General features: G+C 35.7%; 1 protein-coding gene and 1 pseudogene across 2 annotated transcripts in view; one reads left to right on the top strand and one right to left on the bottom strand.

The window, feature by feature from the left end:
• The window catches only part of TMEM232 (transmembrane protein 232), a gene marked incomplete at its 3' end in the record, with an annotated part of 109,389 nt that overhangs the window by 65,207 nt on the left and 19,472 nt on the right, over nt 1-24,710 (top strand). The window contains 1 exon segment of the mRNA XM_079918633.1: nt 18,370-18,548. Within this exon segment, the coding sequence (XP_079774759.1) occupies nt 18,370-18,548 (179 nt within the window).
• LOC307183170 (heterogeneous nuclear ribonucleoprotein A1-like) lies at nt 17,063-18,071 on the bottom strand (annotated as a pseudogene). Its single transcript has one exon. The product of its transcript is annotated as a heterogeneous nuclear ribonucleoprotein A1-like (transcript).

Raw genomic sequence — 24,710 nt, 5'->3', positions numbered from 1 at the left:
GGATCACCATAGTCACCACATTGTCCTGGTATTATTAAGGACATCTCTAATTCCATTTTAAAAATGATTCTATAACTCTTTTTTGTTTTACTCAACTCTGACATTTAACACACTCCAACTTTAGTAGTATTTTAGGTCTCATCCTTTATAACTCTCACTTTAAAATATGGAGGTAGAATTTATTTTTCTCACTCATCCTCCTTCAAATGCATTATTGATTGACATATCTAAGTGTAGAAGTTTGCTCGTGAGTTTGGTGGGTAGTAATTCTCTTCTTAACAATTTCTATCATATGATGCCAGGTTTCTTTAATAGCCGGATGCTTGGACAACACTTGTGTCATCATAATTTCATTCCTTCCTCATTCATCCAATGTTTGCATTAGACTTGGGTAAACAGATATCACTTATCAGGATGTAAACTATTTATGGTTTTATCATCTTGCTTAATGAGGAGCAGAGAGATGTTTATTGCTCAAAGATGTCATCAAGATCCTGTCTCTTTGCATCTTTATATTCTGACAGCTCAGGATGTTGGATTTTCATTCCTGTGCTTGTTGCCTCATTATTAAAAGATGACTTTTGGGCTCCAGACATCACAGACCCATATAGAATTGCAAAGCAAGAAGAAAGAGAAGGGGTGATACTGACTCTCTTCTAGAGCCTATCTGCCTTATAAACAATTTCCCAGAAGGACTTCAGAAGACTAGCCCGTGTGTGAAATTGTCAGGACTGGATACACTGGTCACCACTAGCTACAAGGAAGGCTGGAGAAGTAAATGTCTGGTGGAGAGGGAAGCATTTATGATAGCCCATGAGAATTCATTCCTAGGATCTGTGTACAAAATAGGATTGTATTTTCAAGGAAGGGGCAGGGTATGGCAGGTAGGTAGGCAACTATCTAATGTCTTTCTTTTAGGAAATAGAAAAGGTGGAGAGTTTGTGCCATCAGCACGGCATACTAACACAACTTAGTAATGCATTTTATCATCTGTAAGTTTTAATAGTCACAGTGTTAGCAATTCGAATAGTCATGGTATCTACTCACTTTAAGTTTACCATCTTGTTTGATAACATATCCAATGTCAGAAGGGCTTTGTATTTGCTTGATATGTATGAAAGTTGAAGATTAGTTTGTTTCACATCATTGGTCAAAAACATGTAAAATATATTATTTTCATATTCACCTGGTATCTTTCATGCTAGTTTTGTTTTGACCTAAATATGTAGTACATATATTCTTAATAAATATGAAACCCCTTTCTTTATGTTGATTCTCTAAAATGACTGATAACTTCTGTCCTTGTTATCGTTTAAGACTGGTGAGTTGTCTCTTTTTTTTGTGGGGGGGGTACTGCATTACTTTAGTTACATGTCTCTAATACCATATTTTCAATTTCTCTTTTTATGTTAACTTGACAATTTTACCATTGAGCTTGTTTTGCTTTTTCATTTGCTCCAAATTCTTATTTTCTTGGCTGATTTTTGGAAAAAATATCACTCAGAAGCTCAATAACTGCATCCTTTGGGAGAATGGTATAACGTTAGACTTGATCCTAATGCTTCTGAGCCTTGGACAATAGTAGTGATAAATCTAAATCTAAAAACTTATGAGGAGTAAATAAATTCTACTTCTACGTATGTGGCTTATGACATTATTTTTGCTAACCAGGTCTACCAATAAGATGTGAAAGTCTTTCCTTGTTGGACAGTTTTGTGCTGCTGTGCTCTATCTTTAATGGAATCATTGCTAAGCATCTCTGGCTTTTGGCTATCTGTGTCCGATTCATATCAAGAATGTTTTGGATGTAAAAAAATCTTGGTATACATTTGGGTAAGTGTGTGTGTGTGTGTGTGTGTGTGTGTGTGTAAATATGATGTCTATGCTGACATTTTTTTACCATTTTCAATGCCATATTTTATTTTGCTGTTTTAATTGTTTTTAAAACTTATTTTATATTGAAGGATAGTTGGTTAACAATGTTGTGATAGTTTCAGGTGTATAGCAAAGTGATTCAGTTATACAAAACTTTTTAATGGCTGAGTAATATTCCATTGTATACATGTACCACATCTTTATCCATTCACCTGTTGATGGACATTTAGGTTGCTTCCATATCTTGGCTATTATAAACAAAGCTGCAGTGAATATTGGGGTGCATGTAACCTTTTGAACCATGTTTTTCCTCTGGATATATGCCCAGGAGTGGGATTGCTGGATCATATGATAGCTCTATTTTTAGTTTCTTAAGGAACCTCCATACTGTTCTCCATAGTGGCTGTACCATGCTGACATTTGCTAAGGTGGGAAAGAATGGATTATCAACAAATTATGTTTTGATAAATAATTTACAGTTGGCTTCTTAAAAATTAGTTAAGTACGACACACCATAACAACACATAAGTTCAAAAAATAATTTTCACATGAATTAAAACCTTTAAAATAACTAGGAGAAAATATAGCATAGTCCTTCTATAACTGTAAAGCAGGAAAACGTTACATAAACAACAGAAAAATCATAAAAGTCATGATTGGAAGATAACTACATAAAAATGTACAACATATGTGCAGAAAAATGCGGAAAAGTTAAAAATCCAAGTAAAAGTTTGGAAACGTATATATACGTATATGAAATAGAGATAATAAAAAGAGATATCACTTGTTATTATTGTTGCCATCCTCGGTTTTCAGTGGTTTCAGAACTTGTTAGATGGCCACATTTGGACCAACACTAAATCTGAACTTGACTGTATTTCTTTCTCTTCACTGACCACCTTCCCTTGTGATTAGCCTGTAAATCCATAGTCTGGACCATCAAACATAGTTTCCTAAAGCTAGAAAAATTCTCTGAGCAAATGTCTGTACCGTCCAGTCTGAAATCACTTGGCCAAATCTCTAGGATGCAGCAGGATACTTTCCTCTTTCTTTTTTTACATTAGTACTTCATGGTGGGAGTGAGTAGGGTTTAGAACTGGACATGCTGCCAGGAAATTGGCCCTGAGCCTGGGACCTCAGAGACTGAACAGAATGGGGTGAGGAACTGCTGTGGGCACTCTTTCCTCCTCTCCATTTACTACAGCCATTGGCCGAGCTGCTGCAGGAGAAGAAATAGTTTCTGCCCCAAATGTGTGAGAAGAACTGGAAGTTTGAAATATGAGGTACAGGACGAAGGGTCCCTGTGGTCAAATATTCCGAGGCTGCCCACTTGTACTTCCATTTTGCAAACCTCAGATAGGAGCTATAATTTTTGATTACACCCAATAAACACGGAGAAAGCTAACCATTTTCTTCCTCATCAACACTGCCTCCTACAATCAAAGCTTAATCTGTAGGGACCATAGAAAATAGTTATTAATTGTGGAGGTGAGACCTCAACCTCTAAATTTACATGAGAATCTTCATAAAACCCCAAATAAACAGGATAAAGCATTATCATAATTTTTGAAAGTTAAAAAGTATTGCTACTCTTCTCAGGAAGTTTTGCTTTCATTGCTACAAATGAATCTTCATTTAGTTCTGTATATGTTTAAACTAAAAGATTCCTACTATCACATTCTCTTTATTCCCTGGTATAGTTGCTGCTGTTCCTTTTGATTGTGACAGGTTAAAACACAAGATAGACTTTTCAGTCAAAAGCTTTTGACCATGTAGAAGTCTTTTCCTATCCAAATAAAGGTGCTAAGAAGCTCATGGAAACATCCTTCACATTTTTTAATCATAAATACAAAGATGTATCCATTTTGATCCAGTGGTCTAAAATCCATCTGTAGCTGAACATAGTGGCAAAAGACGCATGAGCTACAAATCCTGCAGTATTTCCAAAAGTGTTCATGGTGCTGAAGTATATTCTAAAGCGGCGTCTTAAAAATCAGTTTTTGAAATAATATATCTTAGCAGAGGAGAAAGAAATAAGATTTTGGCTCCCTTTCCAAATTAATTAAGAAGCAAATGTGCATACATTCACAAAAATAACTTACTAGGTACTTGTAACTTCCTTTGTTATACAAGTCAGAATTACATTAAGATCCTCTAGACTGCTTCAGATTGTTTTTTTTTTCTGTCATTTAATCTGGTCCAGAAATGAATACTAATTCTCTAGAGTCACTTTCTTCTTCACCTCTCACATCCATCAAGTGTAACCTGATAATATGTTCATGGGTACAGAAATCTCTGATTTAGTCTGACACATTATTTCTGTGTTTGGTCCAGGTGTTTCTTAAGGTTTTGGGTGAATAGTTATTTCATTAAAGATATCTGAAGTAGCTACTTACTGGAAGGAATAATAGAAGGTCCCCATATGGGGTGAAGGGTGAGAGATTTAGGTAAGAAGAGGAGGGAAAACAGCACCAAAATTGTTCAGTTGTAGATGAATAAATGTTCACTGGACTGGACTTGGTGTCAGAAATTTGGGGTGACTCAGCTTAGTTGTCAAGTTCTGGATGACGTTAGGCAACTTGATTTATGTCTCAGAATTTTAGTTTCCTCAAGATTATGGATTCTAAAAGAGTTTTTGCATGTAATATGCTTATAAACATTGTCTTTATTGCTTTCTTAATTTCCAAAAAGATCTTTGTTATTTTCTTTTTCTTGTTTTGTTTTCTTCAGATACAAAAATCTATGAGGATTAACTACTTCCATAGAGATAGTCTATATATCTCGGTGGTATTAATGTAGTTTAATGAAATTTAAAATGATTCCAAGAATCAGAAATCTGATATTTCTTTATTTATATGAATAATTGATGTTCTTGGAAAGCAGATAAATTACTTTCTCCTTTGGTTCCCAGTTGTAACTCCAGCAGATAATTATTTTTAATTAAAAGATTTCCATAATTGACTATGGAAAAATATCATAAAATTTAAGCAAGACAGGTTCTAATGAGTTCCTTAAATATTTGTCGACATTATGGCATCCTACTTGCCATTACATTTCAATTAACTGTCATACGTTAATAAAAGAATCAGCTGACTTTTGCTTTTGCTTTATGTTTTCTGTCATACCTGCAACAGAAAAGGGCATATTAGTAATACTTCGGTTCTCTTTGCTTTATTCTGGTGGATACTGGTTTAAAATGTATAATGATCAAATATGATTATACAAAGTAACTCTCTGATCAATATTTATTATAAACTGGTTTTCCCATTTATTACTTGAGGGACTTGTGGTAGATGTGCTGCAGAACATGCACAATTAAATACATCCTGACTTTCTATTATTCCATGTTGTATTACAGCCTCCGTGCTTATAGGTCACTTATACATTTTTTTAAATTTTTATTTTATATTGGAGTATAGTTGATTAAAATTGTTGTATTACTTTCAGGTGTACAGCAAAGTGATTCAATTATACATATACATTTATCTATTCTTTTTAAAGTTCTTTTCCCATTTAGGTTATTACAGAATACTGAGCAGAGTTCCCTGTGCTATACAGTAGATCTTTGTTGATTATCTGTTTAAATATAGCAGTGTGTACATGTCAGTTCCAAACTCCCAATCTATCCCTCCACCCTGCTCTTCCCCCAGTAACCATAAGTTCATTCTGTGAGTCTGTTTCTGTTTTGTAAATAAGTTCATTTGTATCATTTTTTTTAGATTCCACATATAAGTCATATCATATGATATTTGTCTTTCTCTGTCTTACTTCACTTAGTATGATAATCTCCAGGTCTATCCATGTTGCTGCAAATGGCATGATATCATTCTTTTTAATAGCTGAGTAATATTCCATTGTATATATGTACCACATCTTCTTTATCCATTCATCTGTTGATGGACATTTAGGGTGCTTCCATGTCTTGGCTATTGTAAACAGTTCTGTAATGAACATTGGGGTGCATGTATCCTTTCAAACCATGTTTTTCTCCAGCTATGTGCCCAGGAATGGGATTGCAGGATCATATGGTAGCTCTATTTTTATTTTTAGTTTTTTAGATTACATGAGCTGTTTATATATTTTGGAGATTAATCCCTTGTCAGTTGCATCATTTGAAAATATTTTCTCCCATTCTGTGGGTTGTCTTGTCATTTTGTTTATGGTTTCTTTTGCTGTGCAAATGCTTTTGAGTTTAATCAGGTCCCATTTGTTTATGTTTCTTTTTATTTCCATTAGTCTGGAAGACGGATTGAAAAAGATACTGCTGCAATTTATGTCAAAGAGTGTTCTGCCTATATTTTCCTCTAAGAGTTTTAAAGTATGTGATCTTACATTTAGGTCTTTAACCATTTTGAGCTTATTTTTGTATATGGTGTTAAAGGATGTTTTAATTTTACTTTTTTTAAATGTAGCTGTCCAGTTTTCCCAGCACCATTTATTGAAGAGACTGTCTTTACTACATTTTATATTTTTGCCTCCTTTATTGTAGATTAATTGACCATAGGTGCATGAGTTTATTTCTGGGCTTTCTGTCCTGTTCCATTGATCTATATTTCTGTTTTTGTTCCAGTACCATACTGTTTTGATGACTGTAGCTTTGTAGTATAGTCCAAAGTCAGGGAGCCTAATTCCTCCAGCTCCATTTTTCTTTCTCGAGATTGCTTTGGCTATTCAGCATTTTTTTAATCTCCATACAAATTAAAAATTTTTTTGTTCTACTTCTGTGAAAAATGCCATTGGTAATTTGATAGGGATTGTATTGAATCTGTAGATTGCCTTTGGTAGTATAGTCATTTTGACAGTATTGATTCTTCTAATCCAAGAACATGGTATACCTTTTCATCTGTATTATCTTCAGTTTCTTTTATCAGTGTCTTATAGTTTTCGGAGTACAGGTCTTTTGTCTCCTTAGGTAGGTTTATTCCTGGTATTTTATTTTTTCTGATGTGACTGTTTCTCTAATTTCTAAATGGGATTGTTTAATTTTGCCTTCTGATTTCATTGTTAGTGTATAGAAATGTACTGTGTATTAATTTTGTGTATTAATATTGTATCCTGCAACTTTACTGAATTCATCAATAAGCTCTAGTATCAATAGATTACTGACAGCATCTTTAGGATTTTCTTTATATAGTATCATGTCATTTGAAGACAGTTTTACTTCTTCTTTTCCAATTTGGATCCCTCTTATTTTTCTTCTCTGATTGCTGTGGATAGGACTTCCAACTGTGTTACATAAAAATGTTGAGAGTGGGCATCCTTGTATTGTTCCTGATCTTAGAGAGAAAGCTTTCAGCTTTTCACCATTGAAGATGATATTAGCTGTGGGTTTGTCATATATGGCCTTTATTACATTGAGGTAAGTTCCTTTTATGCCTACTTTCTGGAGAGTTTTTATTGTAAATGGGTGTTGAATTTTATCAAAAGCATCTTCTGCATCTATTGAGATCATATGGTTTTTATTTAATTTGTTGATGTGGTGTATCACATTGATTGATTTGCACATATTGGAGAATCCTTGCATCCCTGGGATAAATCCCACTTGATCATGTTATATGATCCTTTTTATGTATTGTTGGAGTTGGATTGCTTGTATTTTGCTGAGGATTTTTGCATCTTACGTTCATTAGTGATACTGGCCTGTAATTTTCTTTTTTTGTGTGTGGTATCTTTGTCTGGTTTTGGTATCAGGGTGATGGTGGCCTCATAGAATGAGTTTGGGAGTATTCCTTCCTCTGGAATTTTTTAGAAGAGTTTCAGAAGGATAGATATTAATTCTTTTCTAAATGTTTGATAGAATTCACCTGTGAACCCATCTGTTTGTAAACTTTTGTTTGTTGGGAGTTTTTAATCACTGTTTCATTTTCAGTACTTGTGATTTGTCTGTTCATTTCTTCCTGGCTCAGCCTTGGAAGGTTATACCTTTCTAGTAATTTCTTCGTGGCTCAGCCTTGGAAGGTTACACCTTTCTAGGAATTTGTCCATTTCTTCTAGGTTGTCCATTTTTTTGGCATATTGTTGCTTGTAGTAGGATCTCTCATGATCCTTTGTATTTTTGTGGTGTCTGTTGTAACTTCTCCTTTTTCATTTCTAATTTTATTAATTTGAGTCCTCTCCCTTTTTTTCTTGATGAGTCTGGTTAAAGGTTTATCCATTTTGTTTATCTTTTCCAAGAACCAGCTTTTAGTTTCATTGATCTATTGTTTTCTTTATCTCTATTTCATTTATTTTTCCTCTGATCTTTATGATTTCTTTCCTTCTACTAACTTTGGGTTTTGTTTGTTCTTCTTTCTCTAGTTGCTTTAGGTGTAAGGTTAGGTTGTTTATTTGAGATTTTTCCTGTTTCCTGAGGTAAGATTTTATTGTTATAAAATTCCCTCTTAGAACTGCTCTTGCTGCGTCCCATAGGTTTTGGATCATCGTGCTTTTGTTTTCCCTTGTCTCTAGGTATTTTCTGATTTCCTCTTTCATTTCATCAGTGATCAATTGGTTGTTTAGTAACATATTGTTTAACCTCCATATGTTTATGTTTTTTACAGTTTTTTTTTTCTTGTAGTTGATTTCTAATCTCATAGCATTGTGGTTGGAAAAGGTGCTTGATATGATTTCAATTTTCTTAAATTTACCAAGGCTCGATTTGTGGCCCAGCATGTGATCACTCCTGGAGAATGTTCCATGTGCCCTTGAAAAGAATATGTATTCTGCTGCTTTGGGATGGAAGGCTTGGCTCCATAAATATCAATTAGGTCCATTTGGTCTAATGTGTCATTTAAGGCCTGTATTTCCTTACTGATTTTCTGTCTGTATGATCTGTCAATTGACAAAAGTGAGGTGTTAAAGTCCCCCACTATTATAGTGTTACTGTCAATTTCTCCTTTTATGGCTGTTAGTATTTGCCTTATATATTGAGGTGCTCTTATGTCGGGTGCGTATATATTTACAATTGTTATATCTTCTTGGATTGATCATTATGCAGTGTCCTTCTTTGTTCTTGTAACAGTCATATTCTTGAAGTCTACTTTTTCTGATACGAGTATTTCTACTCTAGCTTTCTTTTGATTTCCATTTGCATGGAATACCTTTCTCCATCCCCTGACTCTCAGTCTGTATGTGTCTCTAGATCTGAAGTCGGTCTCTTGTAAACAGCATATATATAGGTCTTGTTTTTGTATCCATTCAGCTAGTCTATGTCTTTTGGTTGGAGAATTTAATCCGTTTAAGTTTATTATCAATATATATGTTCTTATTGCCATTTTGTTAGTTGTTTTAGATTTGTTTTTGTAGGTCTTTTTTTCTTCCCTTCCTCCTTTGTTCTCTTGTCTTCTGATTTCATGACTAACTTTATTGGTGTGTGTATCTATTGTAGATTTTTGGTTCACTCTTACCATGAGGTTTTGATACAGCAATCTATATATAAACAAGATCATTCTAAGTTTCTGGTCTGTTAATTTCTAATGCATTTCCAGTATCCTACATTGGTACTCTCCTCACAATTCCTGGTTTTGATATTATATTTGTGTGTAGATGATTTCCTACCTTTACTGTATGTTTGCCTTTACCAGTGAGCTTTTTCATTCGTAATTTTCTTCTTTCTAGTTGTGGCTTTTTCTTTTCTGCCTAGAGAAGTTTCTTTAGCATTTGTTGCAAAGCTGGTTGGGTGGTACTGAATTCTTTTAGCTTTTGCTTGTCTGTAAAGTTTTGATTTCTCCATTGAATCTGAATGAGAGCCTTTCTGGGTAGAGTATTCTTGGTTGTAGGTTTTCCCCTTTCATCATTCCAAATACATCATGCTACTCCCTTCTGTCCTGCAGAGGTTCTGTTGAGAAATTAGCTGGTAACCTTATGGGAATTCCCTAGTATGTTATTTGTTTCTTTGCCCTTGCTGCTTTTAATATTTTTTCTTTGTCTTTAATTTTTGCCAGTTTGATTATAATGTGTCTCATAATGTTCCTCCTTGGGTTTATCCTGCCTGGGACTCTCTGCACTTCCTGGACTTGGGTGATTGTTTCCTTTCCCATGATAGGGAAATTTTCAGCTATTATCTCTTCAAATATTTTCTCAGGGTTTTTTTTCTCTCTCTTCTTCTGAGACCCCTGTAATGCAAATGTTGGTGCATTTAATGTTGTCCCAGAGGTCTCTTATGCTGTCCTCATTTCTTTTCATTCTTTTTTCTTTGTTCTGTGGCAGTGATTTCCACCATTCTGTCTTCCAGCACACATATCTGTTCTTCTGCCTCAGTTATTCTGCTATTGATTCTTTCTAGTGTATTTTTCATTTCATTTAGTGTATTGTTTATCTCTGTTTGCTTGTTCTTTAGCGCTTCTAGGTTTTTGTTAAACATTTCTTGCATCCTCTCAATCTTTGCCTCCATTCTTTTTCCGAGGTCCTGGATCATCTTCACTATTACTACTCTGAATTCTTTCTTCAGTAGATTGCCTATCTCCCCTTCACTTAGTTGTTCTTGTGGCATTTTATCTTATTCCTTCATCTGGGACATATTCCTCTGCCATCTCATTTTGTCTGACTTTGTGATCGCAGTTTCCATTCAGCAGGCTAAAGGGTTTTAGTTCTTCTTGCTTCTGCTGTCTGCCTCTTGGTGGATGAGTCTGTCTAAGAGGCTTGTGCAGCCTTCCTGGTGGGAGAGGCTGGTCCCTGCCCACTGGTGGGTGGAGCTGGGTCCCTCTGGTGGGCATGGCTGTGTTAAGGGTTGTGTTTACTGGACAGCTGTGTTCTCAGGAAGACTGTAAGTAGCCTGTCTCCTGATGAGTGGGCTGTGTTCCTGCCATGTTGGCTGTTTGTCCTGAGGTGTCCCAGCACTGGAGCCTACAGCTGTTGGGTGAGCCCAGGTCTTGATGATAAAATGATGACTTCCAGGAGGGCTCACACCAATGTGTACTCCCCAGAACTACTGCCACCAGTGTCTTTTTCCCCACAATGAGCCACAGCTGCCCCCCACCTCTGCAGGAGACCCTCCAATACTAGTAGGTAGGTCTGTCCCAGACTCTTATGAGGTCACTGCTTCTTTCCCTGGCTCCTGGTGCACATGAGACCTTGTGTGTGCCCTCCAAGAGTAGATTTTCTGTTTCCCACAGTCCTGTGGAATTCCTGAGATCAAACCCTTCTGGCCTTCAAAGTCAGATTCTCTGAAGGCTCCTTTTCCTCCCATACCAGACCCCCAGGCTGGGGAGCGTGATGTGAGGCTAAGAACTTTCACTCCTGTGGGAGAACTTCTGTGGTATAATTATTTTCCAGTTAGTGGGTTGCCCACCTAATGGTATGGGGTTTAATTTTATTGTTATTGCACTCCTCCTATCAAGTTGTTGTGGCTTCTTCTTTGTCTTTGGATGTAGGATATCTGTTTTTTGGTAGGTTCCAGCATTTTTTCTTTTTTTTTTTTTTTGTCGATGTTTGTTCAGCAGTTAGTTGTGGTTTTGATGTTTTTGTAAGATGAGCTCATGTCCTTCTACTTTGCCTTCTTGTCTCTGTCCTTACTTATGATCGGTATTTAAATATTATGTGTGTATTTGTGTGTATAGTGATAGATATATCATTATAATTATTATAGTAAAACGTTCTGAAAACAAAGAGTATCCTCGAATTCCTATTTATTCTACTATACATCCAAAATATATCCCCAAATTTTCTACATATCTCTATCTCTATTTTTGACTCCTGTGAAGTTCAGGAGTCCCCAAGACCACCCTCACTTCTGAAACTACTTGCGAGTTTCGGGACCCCCAGGACAACCCTCATGTTTCATAATTTGTGGAAGAATTCACAGAACTCAGCAAAGCCATTTTACTCGTGAGTATGGTTTCTTACAGTGAAAGGATTAAAATCAGCCAAGAAGAGGTGCACAGGGCAGAGTTCAGGAGAGTTCCAAACAGAGAGCTATCCACTGTCCTCTCCCAGTGGAGTTGTGTGGAAAGCATTTACTTCTCCAAGAAACAATGTATGACAATTTGCATAGAGTATTGTCACCTATGGAAAGTCACTAAGCTTTGGTATCCAGAATTTTTATTGGGCTTCAGTCACATACATATGCCCGACCCCAGTCTCTGGCCCTTTCAAAGGCAAGTTGGTAATCACAACCCATGGCTCCCAGGTTAATAAGAACATTCTTATCTGACAGGACATTCCAAGGCATTAGAGGTGACCTCCCAGAAGCCAGGGGTATAGACCATTGTACAAGTTTACTGTACAAATCTGAAGTCTATGCAATCATCACTCTTCTTATAGATTAACTGCAAAAAACTAAAAATCTTCCTGTCTTCCTTATAGTCCCCCTCTCCATGAAGAAGCCAAAAAGATTTTTTTAAAACATAAAACGGGTCAGTTCCCTTCTGTATTTAAATGCTCTGTTAGCTTTTTATTACACTAAGAATAAAATCCAAACTCCTTTCCATGGCTTACAAATTGGCCATGATCATTGAGAGTTTGCCTCTGCAAAGGGCATGCCTACCTGATCTCATCTTGTCCCAAGGACACCCTGGTGTCTTGTACTCCATCCATTCTATCCTTTCTTCTGTTTCTGTAAACTTTCAAGCTATTCTAGGTCCATAGCCTTTGCATTTTCCATCTCTTCTGCTGAGAACACTTCTCCCCAGCTCCTTACATGTTTAGCTTTTTTTTTTTTTTTAATCCATCAGATTTTAGCTTGAATACAATGTCCTCATGGAGGTCTTTCTTTCACTCTGTCTGTAGTGGTTTTCTTTTCCTAGTCATTGTTGGTCACATTATCATTTTCTATTATTTTTGTAATGATATTTTCAAGTTCACTTTCTTAATATCTGTCTTTCTCCCCTAGAATTAAGTGTCCATAGAGCAGTAACATTGTCTTTTTCTTTGGTACATAGAACAGTGGTTGGCACATAGCATTGACTCAGTAAATATTTATTAAACAAATGACTGGCTTACTGAATAGTTCTCTTGATTTCTTGACATTGAGCTAGTTCCTCCACACTACATGGCATTTCATAAAGATAATGTTTTAAACTACACCTTGCATTCAGGTTACCTTTCAGTGATACATTCGATTCTGTGGTGCCAAGTTATATTTGTCAAAATTGTAAAAGCTGTGTTCATTTATAATCATCCATATAAGTAGAAATATTCATGTTTTTTGTTCATTGAATATGTGAAATATAAGTATCTAGGCTGTCAATTAACGGCTTCCAAATAGTTCAAACGCTAAAATAAAACATTTCTACAGAGAAAGGATCATAAAGTATTTGTTTTCAAATGGTATAATTTAATAAATTTTTAAGGTTTATTAGGAATTCTGTTTTGCTTCAGTTTTGTTATTTCTTAGCTGCAGACGGAGACACATTTTTTCTCAGTACATTTAAAGTAACATCTTTGATAGCTGCCACAGGGTCACTCAAAGCAGAACAGAAAAGTGCCTTATGTTACAGTCTGGTCCTTGGATGAGAAGTTTCAGAGCGGACATGCTTCTCAGCAAGTGTGTTGACATGCATATGAGAGCACATTCTACTTTTTATGACAGTTGTAACACATCCAATCTGTCTTTATAAGAATTTTTTTCTTCATTAACTGTCAGTCAATTGGATGTAATATATTCTCCCTACAAATATCTATAAGCAACACTTCACTGTAGTTTAAATCAACAGGTGAACAGCTTTCTTTTAAAGTCATCAATGGCATTTAAAAATTGAGTTTTGAGAGCACAGTTATCGGAATATATTTTATGGTTTCATGACTGGTCTACTGGTCTTGTGTATTCTAAAAACAAACCATATTCAGTTCGGTGATTGTAGGGTTCTAAAATATTGTTCCTCAAAAAACAATCATTTAAAATACATGAAGGAAGGTAATTTGTATGTACTTTTGTCAATCATTCTTTTTAATGTAAAGAGTTGGGAGTTTAGAAATAAGAAATAAATTTATAAATGGGTTAAAATCCACAGTATGTTTTATTTATCATACTGTTCAAAAACTGCTTTTGTATTTCTGAGGTTTGCAATTCCAGAATTATTCATTAAAAACTCATAGTTGTTTCTCTACTCATATTGAGTTCAGGCCTTATTTTTCTGCTAATGACTCACAAATCCATAATTTCAATTCTGCTATTTTACTTGAATTATAGCTCTGTTTTTACAAAAAGCTGAATATCAGATTCCCCTTACCCATCATCATACCATATTTATTTATCTCCTTTCTCCCCAAACTGGCTTTTCTATATAATCTCATTTCTGCAAGTGATTTCATTATTGTTTCAGTTTCCTGAGCTTGAACGTGCACTTGTCCTTATCACTTCACTCCATCTTCCTCCTCCGTAGCAAAGAAGTCTTGTGAGATCTGCTCAGCAATGTCTTAGCTTTGTCCTTTACTCTCCAATCTCCTGCTGCTCATCACAGTAAAGCCCTGGCTTACCTCATAAAACTTCCATATTGGTTTCCCAGTTTTTTACTTGAATAGACATAACATTTCATTGAGCAGATATAGCATTACTCTTTTGCTCAAATATCTACCAGTTAATCTGACCTAATTTATCTTTAGTTATTTTACCTTATACCTTTCTAATATGAACTCTCCACCTTAGCTCCATTTGAGATCCTCCCTATCCTCCTGTCTTCTTATAGCTCCCTCTCTGCTGGGGGTAAGTGGGCCTGTTACCGGGGAGCCTGAGTGGGGATGGTTCCTGTGGGTCCCTGAGCAGATGGGAGCACCTCTGGGACAGTGGTGGAGCAGGGCTGGAGCCTGGTCACAGGACCACCGCTGTGTCTGCAGGTCTCAGGGCTTACCAGGGGTACAAATGCATTTGGCTCCCCCCAGGGTCCTGAGCATTCTCCTGCTAGGTCCATGGGTGGGTTCCTCGGTGTGCAGAACTGCCTCTGGACCATGGTAGAGTGAGGCTGGAACCAGGTCACAGTGCTTCAGGGTCCACAGTCAGGTCCTCAGTCAGTGGATCTGTTACTCAGGGCACAACTGGCATGGGTCCTCCTGAGTCCTTTGGTGGATGAGACTGGTGGCAGGACCATGGACAAGCAGAGAAGAAGCTAAGTTCATGGGGGGACAGGGGTGCTACTAGGTCCACAGCTGGACCACTGTTGAAAGGCCAGCCACCTGAGTCCAGCCTGCCTTCTTGAAGTGGCCCTCCTGAGTCTTGGGTTCCATTGGTGTTTTACAACCTATTAACCTGGGTTCCAAGGTCTCCCAAAAGGCAGTTTTGTTCATGGATGTCTGCCAAGTTGTTGTTACTGTGAGAGGATGAAGCCTGGGGACTTCCTAGTCCACCGTCTTGCTGACATCACTTCCTATATATAATTTCAACTATTGCAATACACCGAATTTTACTGGTAAAATTTTTATGAGGGGAAAATTATATTTTCAAAAGAATTTGCTGTTTAACTGTAGCCTCATATTTGCAGCTTTTACTTTATCAACTTTAGATAGAAAGAGTGGAAGCTGGACACACGCGTTCCTCCTCCCATTTCTAAGCTGTGTACATTCTCTCCTGCATCCTCCTTCCACCTTCTAGTCTATCTTCCTTTCCTATGAATGGAATAGAGGGCAGGATTGGAAGGAAAAGTACTTGTCTGAATTGGAGAGGCTGTGCTTCATGGGATAAGATTATCCCAACCTTCACCTGCCTCTCTCACTCATCAGCGGTGTGTTGCTAGGGAAATTTCTAACCAAGTTGAAGCTCTTATGTTCCCTTCTATTATTCTAAGTATGATATAGTCTTCATAGCAGGATTGCAGTGAGGAGTAACTAGAATATGGCACATCGTAGGTACTCCCAACTATTCTAGTTATCGTAACAATGATAATTATTATTAGCCTGGATTACTAAATCCAGATTGAATTAGGAAAAGTTGAAGACTGTGACTTTTCAGATTGTGCTTATAACTTTATTCAAGAGGGGCATTGATGAATTCAGTGTCACACTAGCTCTCACCAGGATACCCTCCATCTTCCTTTCTGAAACTTCTCTTCCTCTTGCTCCTCTTACTTGCTTCACATATACTCAGTACCCTCATGTTGCTCTTTAGCTAACTTAAGCTCATATACCCTTTGAGACCTGCATTAATTTATTTATCCCATCACTAACTAAATGAGAATTCTTGTTTCTTGAACAGTATTGCATAGCAATATGTCATCTAGTGAGAAATAATTAAGATAAAGAGTAAAGAGAAACTTCTTCTCTTTTCTGTAGGGGAAATGAATATTTTGAAAGTGGAACTTGATAACTTATTTAAATTGCTAATTGGTATATAATTTTTAGAAGGACAAGTATATTAAACTTAAAGAAAAACTCTGAATTCATTACTCCCTTTCCCCTATTTCATTCGACTTATTTCTCTATTATTTAAAAAAACTTCCAGCTTATAATTATATCAGTAATTTCTGTCTGCTTTTTACATTATTTTCAAAGCTTTCTTCTTGGTTCAAATGCCATATTTCATAGACCTTGATCATTTTTATAACAGCCAGTGATTTTTCTCCTGTTTCTCTGATTTATTGTAAAAATTCACCATGGTGGTCTAACTGTTCATACTTCCTTGAATAAATTCCTCTTTACTTGAATTCCAAAAATGTGTTTATAGGGCTTCCCTGGTGGCACAGTGGTTAAGAGTCCACCTGCCGATGCAGGGGACATGGGTTCGTGCCCTGGTCCGGGAAGATCCCACATGCCGTGGAGCGGCTGGACCCATGAGCCATGGCCACTGAGCCTGCGCGTCTGGAGCCTGTGCTCCACAACGGGAGAGGCCACAACAGTGAGAGGCCCGCGTACTGCCAAAAAAAAAAAAAATGTGTTTATAGTACATAGTTCACAGTTTACCTTTTTAACTTTTAAATTTATTAGGTATAATATTAGGTGCAGTTCATCTTTTCATAGCATTAGAAGTTTTTTTTTGTTTTTTGGTTTTTTTAAAAAAATATTTATTCAGTGTCATGATCAGACTATTACATTTAGCAATCAACAGCATGGGTGCAAAGAAAAAAAAACTACATTAAAACCCTTTGTTGGAATGCTTTACACTTTCCACAGAACAGAAACTAAAATAACTTGTTATACAATTAGTCACAAATACAGTCCTTGAGTTTTTTTGCCCATACACATGAGTATTGTCTAAAACATGTCTTCTTTGTAGCAGCTAGGCCCTGCCACCACTGTGCTTGGTTGAGTTCACAAATCTGTTGTAACCTGTAGATTCCCTGTCACTTCTCTGGCTCTCCTCTCCTGCTAAGCTTTGTTTCCTGGCAGTAATCAAAACCTTCTGCAACTGCCATAGCTACTGCTGCTGCTGGAACCACCATAGCCACCTTGGTTTCGGGGTTTGGCAAAGTATTGGCCTCCACCACCATAGGGGCCAGAACTTCTGCCTCCAAAGATGCCTCCTTTCATGGGTCCAAAATTTGAAGATTGATTATTGTAACTGCCAAAATCATTGTAGCTTCCACCACCTCCAAAATTGCTTCCATCATTACCAAATCCATTATAGCCATCCCCACTGCCACTATATCCACCACCACCGTGGCTGCCACCAAAGCCACCTCGACCACTGAAGTTTGCTCCACAACCAAAGTTGTCATTCCCACCAAAACCACCTCCATGACCACCACCAAAGTTTCCAGAGCCACTTCGACCTCTTTGGCTGGATGAGGCACTAGCCATCTCTTGCTTAGATAGGGCTTTCCTTACTTCACAGTTGTGGCCATTCACAGTGTGGTATTTCTGAATGACAATCTTGTCTACAGAGTCATGGTCATCAAAGGTTACAAAAGCAAAGCTTCTCTTTTGCCACTGCCTCGATCAGTAATGATTTCAATCACTTCAATTTTCCCATACTGTTCAAAATAATCTCTTAGATGATGTTTTTCAGTGTCTTCTTTAATGCCACCAACAAAAATCTTTTTCACAGTTAAGTGGGCACCAGGTCTTTGAGAATCTTCTCTTGAGATGGCCCTCTTTGGTTCTACAACTCTTCCATTCACCTTGTGTGGCCTTGCCTTCATGGCTGCATCCACCTCCTCCACAGTGGCATATGTGACAAACCCGAAGCCTCTGGAGCATTTGGTGTTTGGATCCCTCATTACCACACAATCTGTGAGCGTTCCCCACTGCTCAAAATGGCTCCTCAGACTCTCATTGTTTGTTTCAAAGCTCAAACCTCCGATGAAGAGCTTCCGCAGCTGTTTGGGCTCTTTAGGTGACTCTGACTTATACATGACGGCAGTGGAGGCGGGGGGTGGGGGGTGGGGGGAGACGTCAACGATGCTTACTCGATGGCATCCACGAGCAGAAAGGAGAAATCTACCGAACGTATCTCTGTTAGAAGTTTTTAAACGATCTGTGAGATCTTTTAAAATTAAAGGAGTAAAAGTAGTGAATGGTAAAAAGAAAATTCCAGAGGTCAGAATTTCAAACTTTAAAACATTAATAAAATCAAATTTCTTCTTTTTCACACAACCATACATTAATAAGATGAATAAAATATCTTCCTAAAGAACCTTTCTTTCTAAACAGGTGATCAAGTGAAATGGACTGCATACTATGGCTTAGTGTATAACCTGCTGAAAATGTCTTGGGAACTTCGAGGAGATAAGGAGCAGGATGGACTTAGAAACACAATATGGCAAATGTTACAGAAAACAAAGGATCATGAGAAAGATGGGCGAATCTGTAATGCAGTAAATATTGCCCAGGTAAGATAAAACACTGGCCATCAACTGGTACGTCTGTCACCAGGAAATATTTGTCCTTTGTCTCTAAGGAAAAAGGAATATTCATATTCAGTGAATATCAGTGATTCACTGTTGAGAACGTGATTTTTAAAAGTTAATACCGACCTATTTTTTAGTTAAAGATAAGAGGGGATAATAAATTATTTAGTGAACTTATTTAGAAGTTTTTCTTTCCAGCATTAGACAATATAAATTGCAAATCTGGACTCAGTAAATCTAATGTCTTTTTCTTTAAAGTTAAAAATGTATTTTACAAAAAAAAAAAAATGTATTTTACAAATTCTTGGTTTTTCTAGCTCTGTTTGAATATATATATATATTCACATTCAAAGGAAATCATTATGAAATTAGCTATCCATTCTTCATAAAATGCAAATATTATTTTCCAGTGATTATCCATGTGGTATCCTACGATATTTCAAAACTCCATCAAATATATTTTTTTTCTCTGTGTCTTATTTTGAGCCAGGTTAATTTGTTATTCTAAAGTACACTTTTTTCTGTCCCTGAAAGTTTCTGGTTCTTTCTAGCTTGCACAGATGCAGTTATCCTAACGTTCTTTTTTTTTTTTAATGTTTATTTCTTTTATTTATTTATTTTATTTTATTTTTTGGGCTGCATCCAGATCTTAGTTGCAGCATATGGGCTCTTTGGTTGCAGCACACAGGCTCTTCAGGTGGTGCGCAGGCTTCTCTCTAGTTGTGGCACGTGGGCTCCAGAGCATGTGGGCTCTGTAGTTTGCAGCATGTGGGCTCTCTAGTTGCGGTGCGTGGGCTCAGTAGTTGTGGCGTGTGTGCTTAGTTGCCCCGCAGCATGTGGGATCTTAGTTTCCCAACCAGAGGTCAAACGCTCATCCTCTGCTTTGGAAGGCAGATTCTTAACGACTGGACCACCAGGGAAGTCCCCTAACACTCTTAATATACTGTTTTCCAATAATAATTACAGATATGAATTAATGTTAACAAGAAAAGCAAAAATGATTCACTCTGCTTAATTGATTGTCCAAGCTTATGGGTGGGCCATTATTGCAACACAGAATATCTACACTCTAGATCCTTAGTAGAAAACAAAATCTTAAGCTCTTTGTTTTTGAACCTAAGTCTGATTTGGAGTAACGATCTTTATGGAGGACTATCTGAAAATATGCAGTCCATCCTTTTCTCTAGATTTCTAATATTTTTTTCATGGAAAAAGACAATCAGATTGCTGCCTACTTCAGTGTTTTGGATTTCATGGACTTGCTTTCATGCAACTTGCTTCATCTTTGTCCTTGGTTTTGGTGAGAAGCACAGGAAAAAAAAAAAGAAAAACAAAGAAAATTATTGTACATATTATAGTGGTGACCACTATATCACCCAGTATCCTCTTTACTGGGTTTTAGGAAATAAATCCTTCTTAGTTTCATGTGCTCTCTGAACATTATTATTGATTTTGTATAAATGGCTTGCTGGAGCTTAAAAAATGAGAGTCAAATTTTTGACCAGTTTCTGAGAGAAATAGAGGATGATTAGTTCATCTCACCCAGTCTTACTTTTTTTTGTTTCCATGATTCTTTCCATTATTTGTTATTATTTATGTTATTATCTGCTTTTGTATCTATTTTTATATTCCATTTCGTATCTCAAACGGATTAGACTGCAACTAAATAAATAAGCTAACTCAAATTTGTCATTTCTATAATTAGAATTCTATTTATATGCCTGTTTTCAAGGCCAGTCATTAGGTATAAGATAGCTTCTTTCTTCAAAATTTTAGTAAATATCTGTAGATAATTACATTTGAAATTCATAAGTCAGTTAATCAGACATAGTAAATATTTTTTAGATGCTAGATCCAAGTGAAGACCTTATTACTCAAGCAGTCAGCACTGAGAATAAAGGAATAAACAAAAACTTAACCACTAGATGTGCTAATTAGTTTTCAGTGCTTAGTGAGACTTCTGAGAGATGCTTTCATTCATTTTAAATAGTAAATGTGTGGGGAGGGCAAGTTATCCTCAGAGAAAAATCTAAATTAGAAATTTCTAAAAGCAGTTATATTAATTTATGCATAGTACATAGTTAACATAAAAATAAGTTTAATTTGCATTAGGTAGATTAAAAGATATAACTTATTATAAATGTGGTTTATATAAAGTTTAGCTAGAGAGAGACATATTTGGATTATTAAACAATATAAATAATATAATATAAATGTAAATAAATGATAAATTATAAAGTATCTAGTTGGTAAAATATCACTTAATTTAGTTTGATTCTCTTATTTAATATTAAGATACTATGAGTATGTAAAGTGAGAAATTATATAAAATTTTCACGAAAAACAGTAAAAAATATGAAACAAATGTGAGTACTTACTAAATCTTTTTTGCCATAGTGAATTCTATGGAAGAAGCGAGGATGTCCAAAAAATAACCTTTACACAATAAATTTTACTGTTTCATCCAGAAGACCTATTTTTCAGAAAGATAGGGAACAACACAAATGGAATATTATATATGTAGCTGGCCCCATGAAAGTTCATAGCACAAAATGGGAGTTCAGATAAATGTTTGCTCTCTAACTTTTTTCTAATATTAATGAGGAATAAATTACTATTATCTTTAAGTAGTATTTGAGCTGGAAACTTAAATGATGAGTTACATGAAATGATTCAAAGAGGGAGGGTCAAGGAAAGCATCTTTCAGATAAGGAAATGGCATGAGCCAAACATAAATAAGAATGCTTTAAGAGAAAGTCATTGGTTGACCTTGCCTTGTTGGGTAAAAAGGTTTGGATTGGGCAGTATTAGGCATCAAATTTGAAAGCTATGTTTTGGTTACCAAGCTAAGGTCTTAGAGACTTAGGGATGGTTTGATAAAACTGGAGATGCTAAGTAAAGGAAACAGTTTGGGGAAAAAATTGTTTGTTCTTATTGGATTTTAATGGTTTGGTAATTTATGTTGGATAAAAATCATGTATACAATTTCCTATATTTTTTTTTTAATGAATTACTGCTTTGGAACTTGTGGTACACTGTTAAGAGTAATTTTCCCCAATTTATTCAAGGCTCCCTATATCCCATCCTTCCTTCCCCACTCAAATTCTAGGCTTGACCATGTGACTTAATTTAAACAATTCTAATGCTATACAAGTAGAGATTTGAAAAATGCTTACACATTGGTGCCTGCCCTCTCTTGTTCTCTTGGCACCCTGTAACTGATATGTAAATAAGTCCGAGTTAACCAGGTGGAAGATGAGAGACAACATGGTAGAGAGACAAGCCATCCTAGTTGTTCCATGGACACCTCCCAAAACTAGCCGGTCCCTACCTGACCTAAGAGTTGATCATAGACACATGAATGAGAGCAGAAGGCACATTCTCCTGTGCCCAGCTCAGATTGCTGACCTTGGCACTGTGGACTAAATAAATGGTTGTGTTAAGCCTCTAAGTTCTGGGTTTTTTGTTTTTTTTTTTTACATAGTAGGAGTTTTCTGATTGAGTGCTACCTAAATGAGATTTTAATCTGCTACATTGTTCAGTATAAATGTTACTTCTTTCATACTTATCATTTTTTAAAAGACACTAATAATAATAGCTAAGATTTGTTGGGCATTTACTGTGTGCCATGTGCTAAACACTTTACATGCATTATTTAATCCTCAAAAAAACCCCGTATGATACATGAGTTGTTATAGTCTTGATTTTACTGATGAGGAAATTGAAACTTTAAATAAGGACAGTTAAACTTTTTGAAAGGTAAAGGAAATTGCCCATGGATACTGTGGTAGATTACATTGTTTGATTTTCTTATGTTTAATATTGCATTCCTTGAAGAGAAACACTTGTTGATGATGTAGTAATCTTTTTAATATGGCTATATTTGCTTTGATATTATTTTGTTTAAGATATTGCACCCATAATTTTTTTTTACTCTTCAGTAAGATTTATTTATGCTTTTAAAATCATCTTTGAAATATATAGGACTTAAGTAATAATTCTTCTTAAGGTGTTCCTTTATTTTCTTTTTTTGTATTTTATTTTTTTATACAGCAGGTTCTTATTAGTTATCTATTTTATATATATATTAGTGTATATATGTCAATCCCAATCTCCCAATTCATTCTACCACTACCACCCCACCATAATGTTTTTCTTATAATGTTTTCTTATAAAGTAAGGGTTTATGTCAAAGTTATGCTGAACTACTAAAATGAATTTGGAAGTGATTATCTCACTCTTTTTTTTTTTTCTATTCTCTGGAAGAATTTTGTAGTATTGTCATGATTTCTTCCTTAATAATTTTAATTCATTCCTTGAATTCCCAAGTGAAGCCATTTGGTCATGGATACTTACAGAAAGGTTTTTAATTTGTGGAAGAATTTTTCAGTTATATGCCTGCCTAGACTTTATTTTTCTTTGCATCAGTTTTGGTTGTTTTGTCTCCCTAAGAATGTGTTTATTTCATTTGCATTTTTAAAGATATTTTATAAAGTTGCTCACAGTATCCTTCTGTAATATTTTAACGTCTTTAGAATCTGTCATGATACTCTTTCTTTTGTTCTCCTTTTAGTGTATCGTGCCAAGAGTTTATGAACTTTGTTTTTGAAAAACAAGTTTCGATTCTCTTGATACTGATACTTATTACTTCTATTTTGAACCATTGGTTATGGAAGTTTCTTAATGGCTACATATGTGGAGATTTTGTTGTTATATTTATGATTTTTGATTTCTAGTTTAATTCTACTGTGTTCAGGGACAATAGTCTCATCATTATGAAATGTTCTTCTTTATAAAAAGTGTATCTTTTCTATTATGAGTATACCACTGTACCTTTATTTTATTAGGGTTCTTTTGGTTAGTATTTGCATGGAGCATCTATTTCCTTTTATAAAATTCCAAGCTCTCTGAATTCTTACATGTATATATCTTTAGAGAAGCAATATATTTTAACCTGAAAATTATTGACTTTATATTTGAATGCTCATTCTATTTACACTTAATGCCATTAGAATATATTTGTGTTTATTACTACATCTTTCTATTTACTATTCTGTTTGTACTTCCTGTTCCTGGCTCTCCTTTTGTGTTTGTCTTTTTTTTTCTTTTTTCTTTTCAATTCCATTCTTTTTTATTGAAGTATGGTTGATTTACAGTGTTACATTAACTTCAGGTGCACAACATAGTGACTCGATATTTTTATAGATTGTATTCCTTAAAGTTATTACAAACTATTGGCCATATTCGTTGTGCTGTGCATTATATCCTTGTATCTTATTTGTTTTATACCTAGTAGTTTATACCTCTTAATCCCCTTCCCCTGTCTTGCCCCTCCCCACCCCTCCTCCTCACTGGTAACCACTAATTTATTCTCTGTGTCTGTGAGTCTGTTTCTGTTTTGCTTGTCATTCATTTGGTTTAATTTTTAGATTCCATATGTAAGTGAAAATATACAGTATTTGTCTTTGTCTGACTTACTTCCCTAAGCATAATACCTTCCAGGTCCATCCATGTTGTTGCAGATGGCAAATTTCATTCTTTTCTATGGCTGAGTAATATATATATATATATTATCACATCTTCTTTATCCATCCATCTATTGATGGACACCTAGGTTGCTTCCAGTTCTTGGCTATTGTAAATAATGTTGCCATGAACATTGGAATACATGTATCATTTTGAATCAGTTTTTTTGTTTTCTTGGGATATATACTTAAGAATGGAATTGCTGGATCACATGGTAGTTCTTCTTTAAATATTTTGAGGAACCTCCATACTGTTTTCCATAGTAGCTGTACCAATTTACATTCCCACCAACAGTGTGCTAGGTTTCCCTTTTCTCCACATCTTCAGCAACATTTATAATGTGTTGTCTTTTTGATCATGGCCATTCTGACCTGTGTGAGGTGATATCTCATTGTGGTTTCAGTTTGTATTTCCCTGATTAGTGATGTTGAATATCTTTTCATGTGCCTATTGGCCATCTGTATTTTTTTTTTTTTTGGAAAAATGTCTAATCAGGTCTTCTGCCCATTTTTTAATTGTTTGTTTTTTTGATATTGAGTTGTATGAGCTCTTTGTATGTTTTGGATATTAACTCCTTATCAGACATATTGTTTGCCAATATCTTCTCCCATTCAGTAG

Source organism: Stenella coeruleoalba (assembly GCF_951394435.1).
Source record: "Stenella coeruleoalba genome assembly, chromosome: 3".
Lineage (NCBI taxonomy): Eukaryota > Metazoa > Chordata > Mammalia > Artiodactyla > Delphinidae > Stenella > Stenella coeruleoalba.
This window is presented reverse-complemented; position numbering and strand designations above follow the sequence as displayed.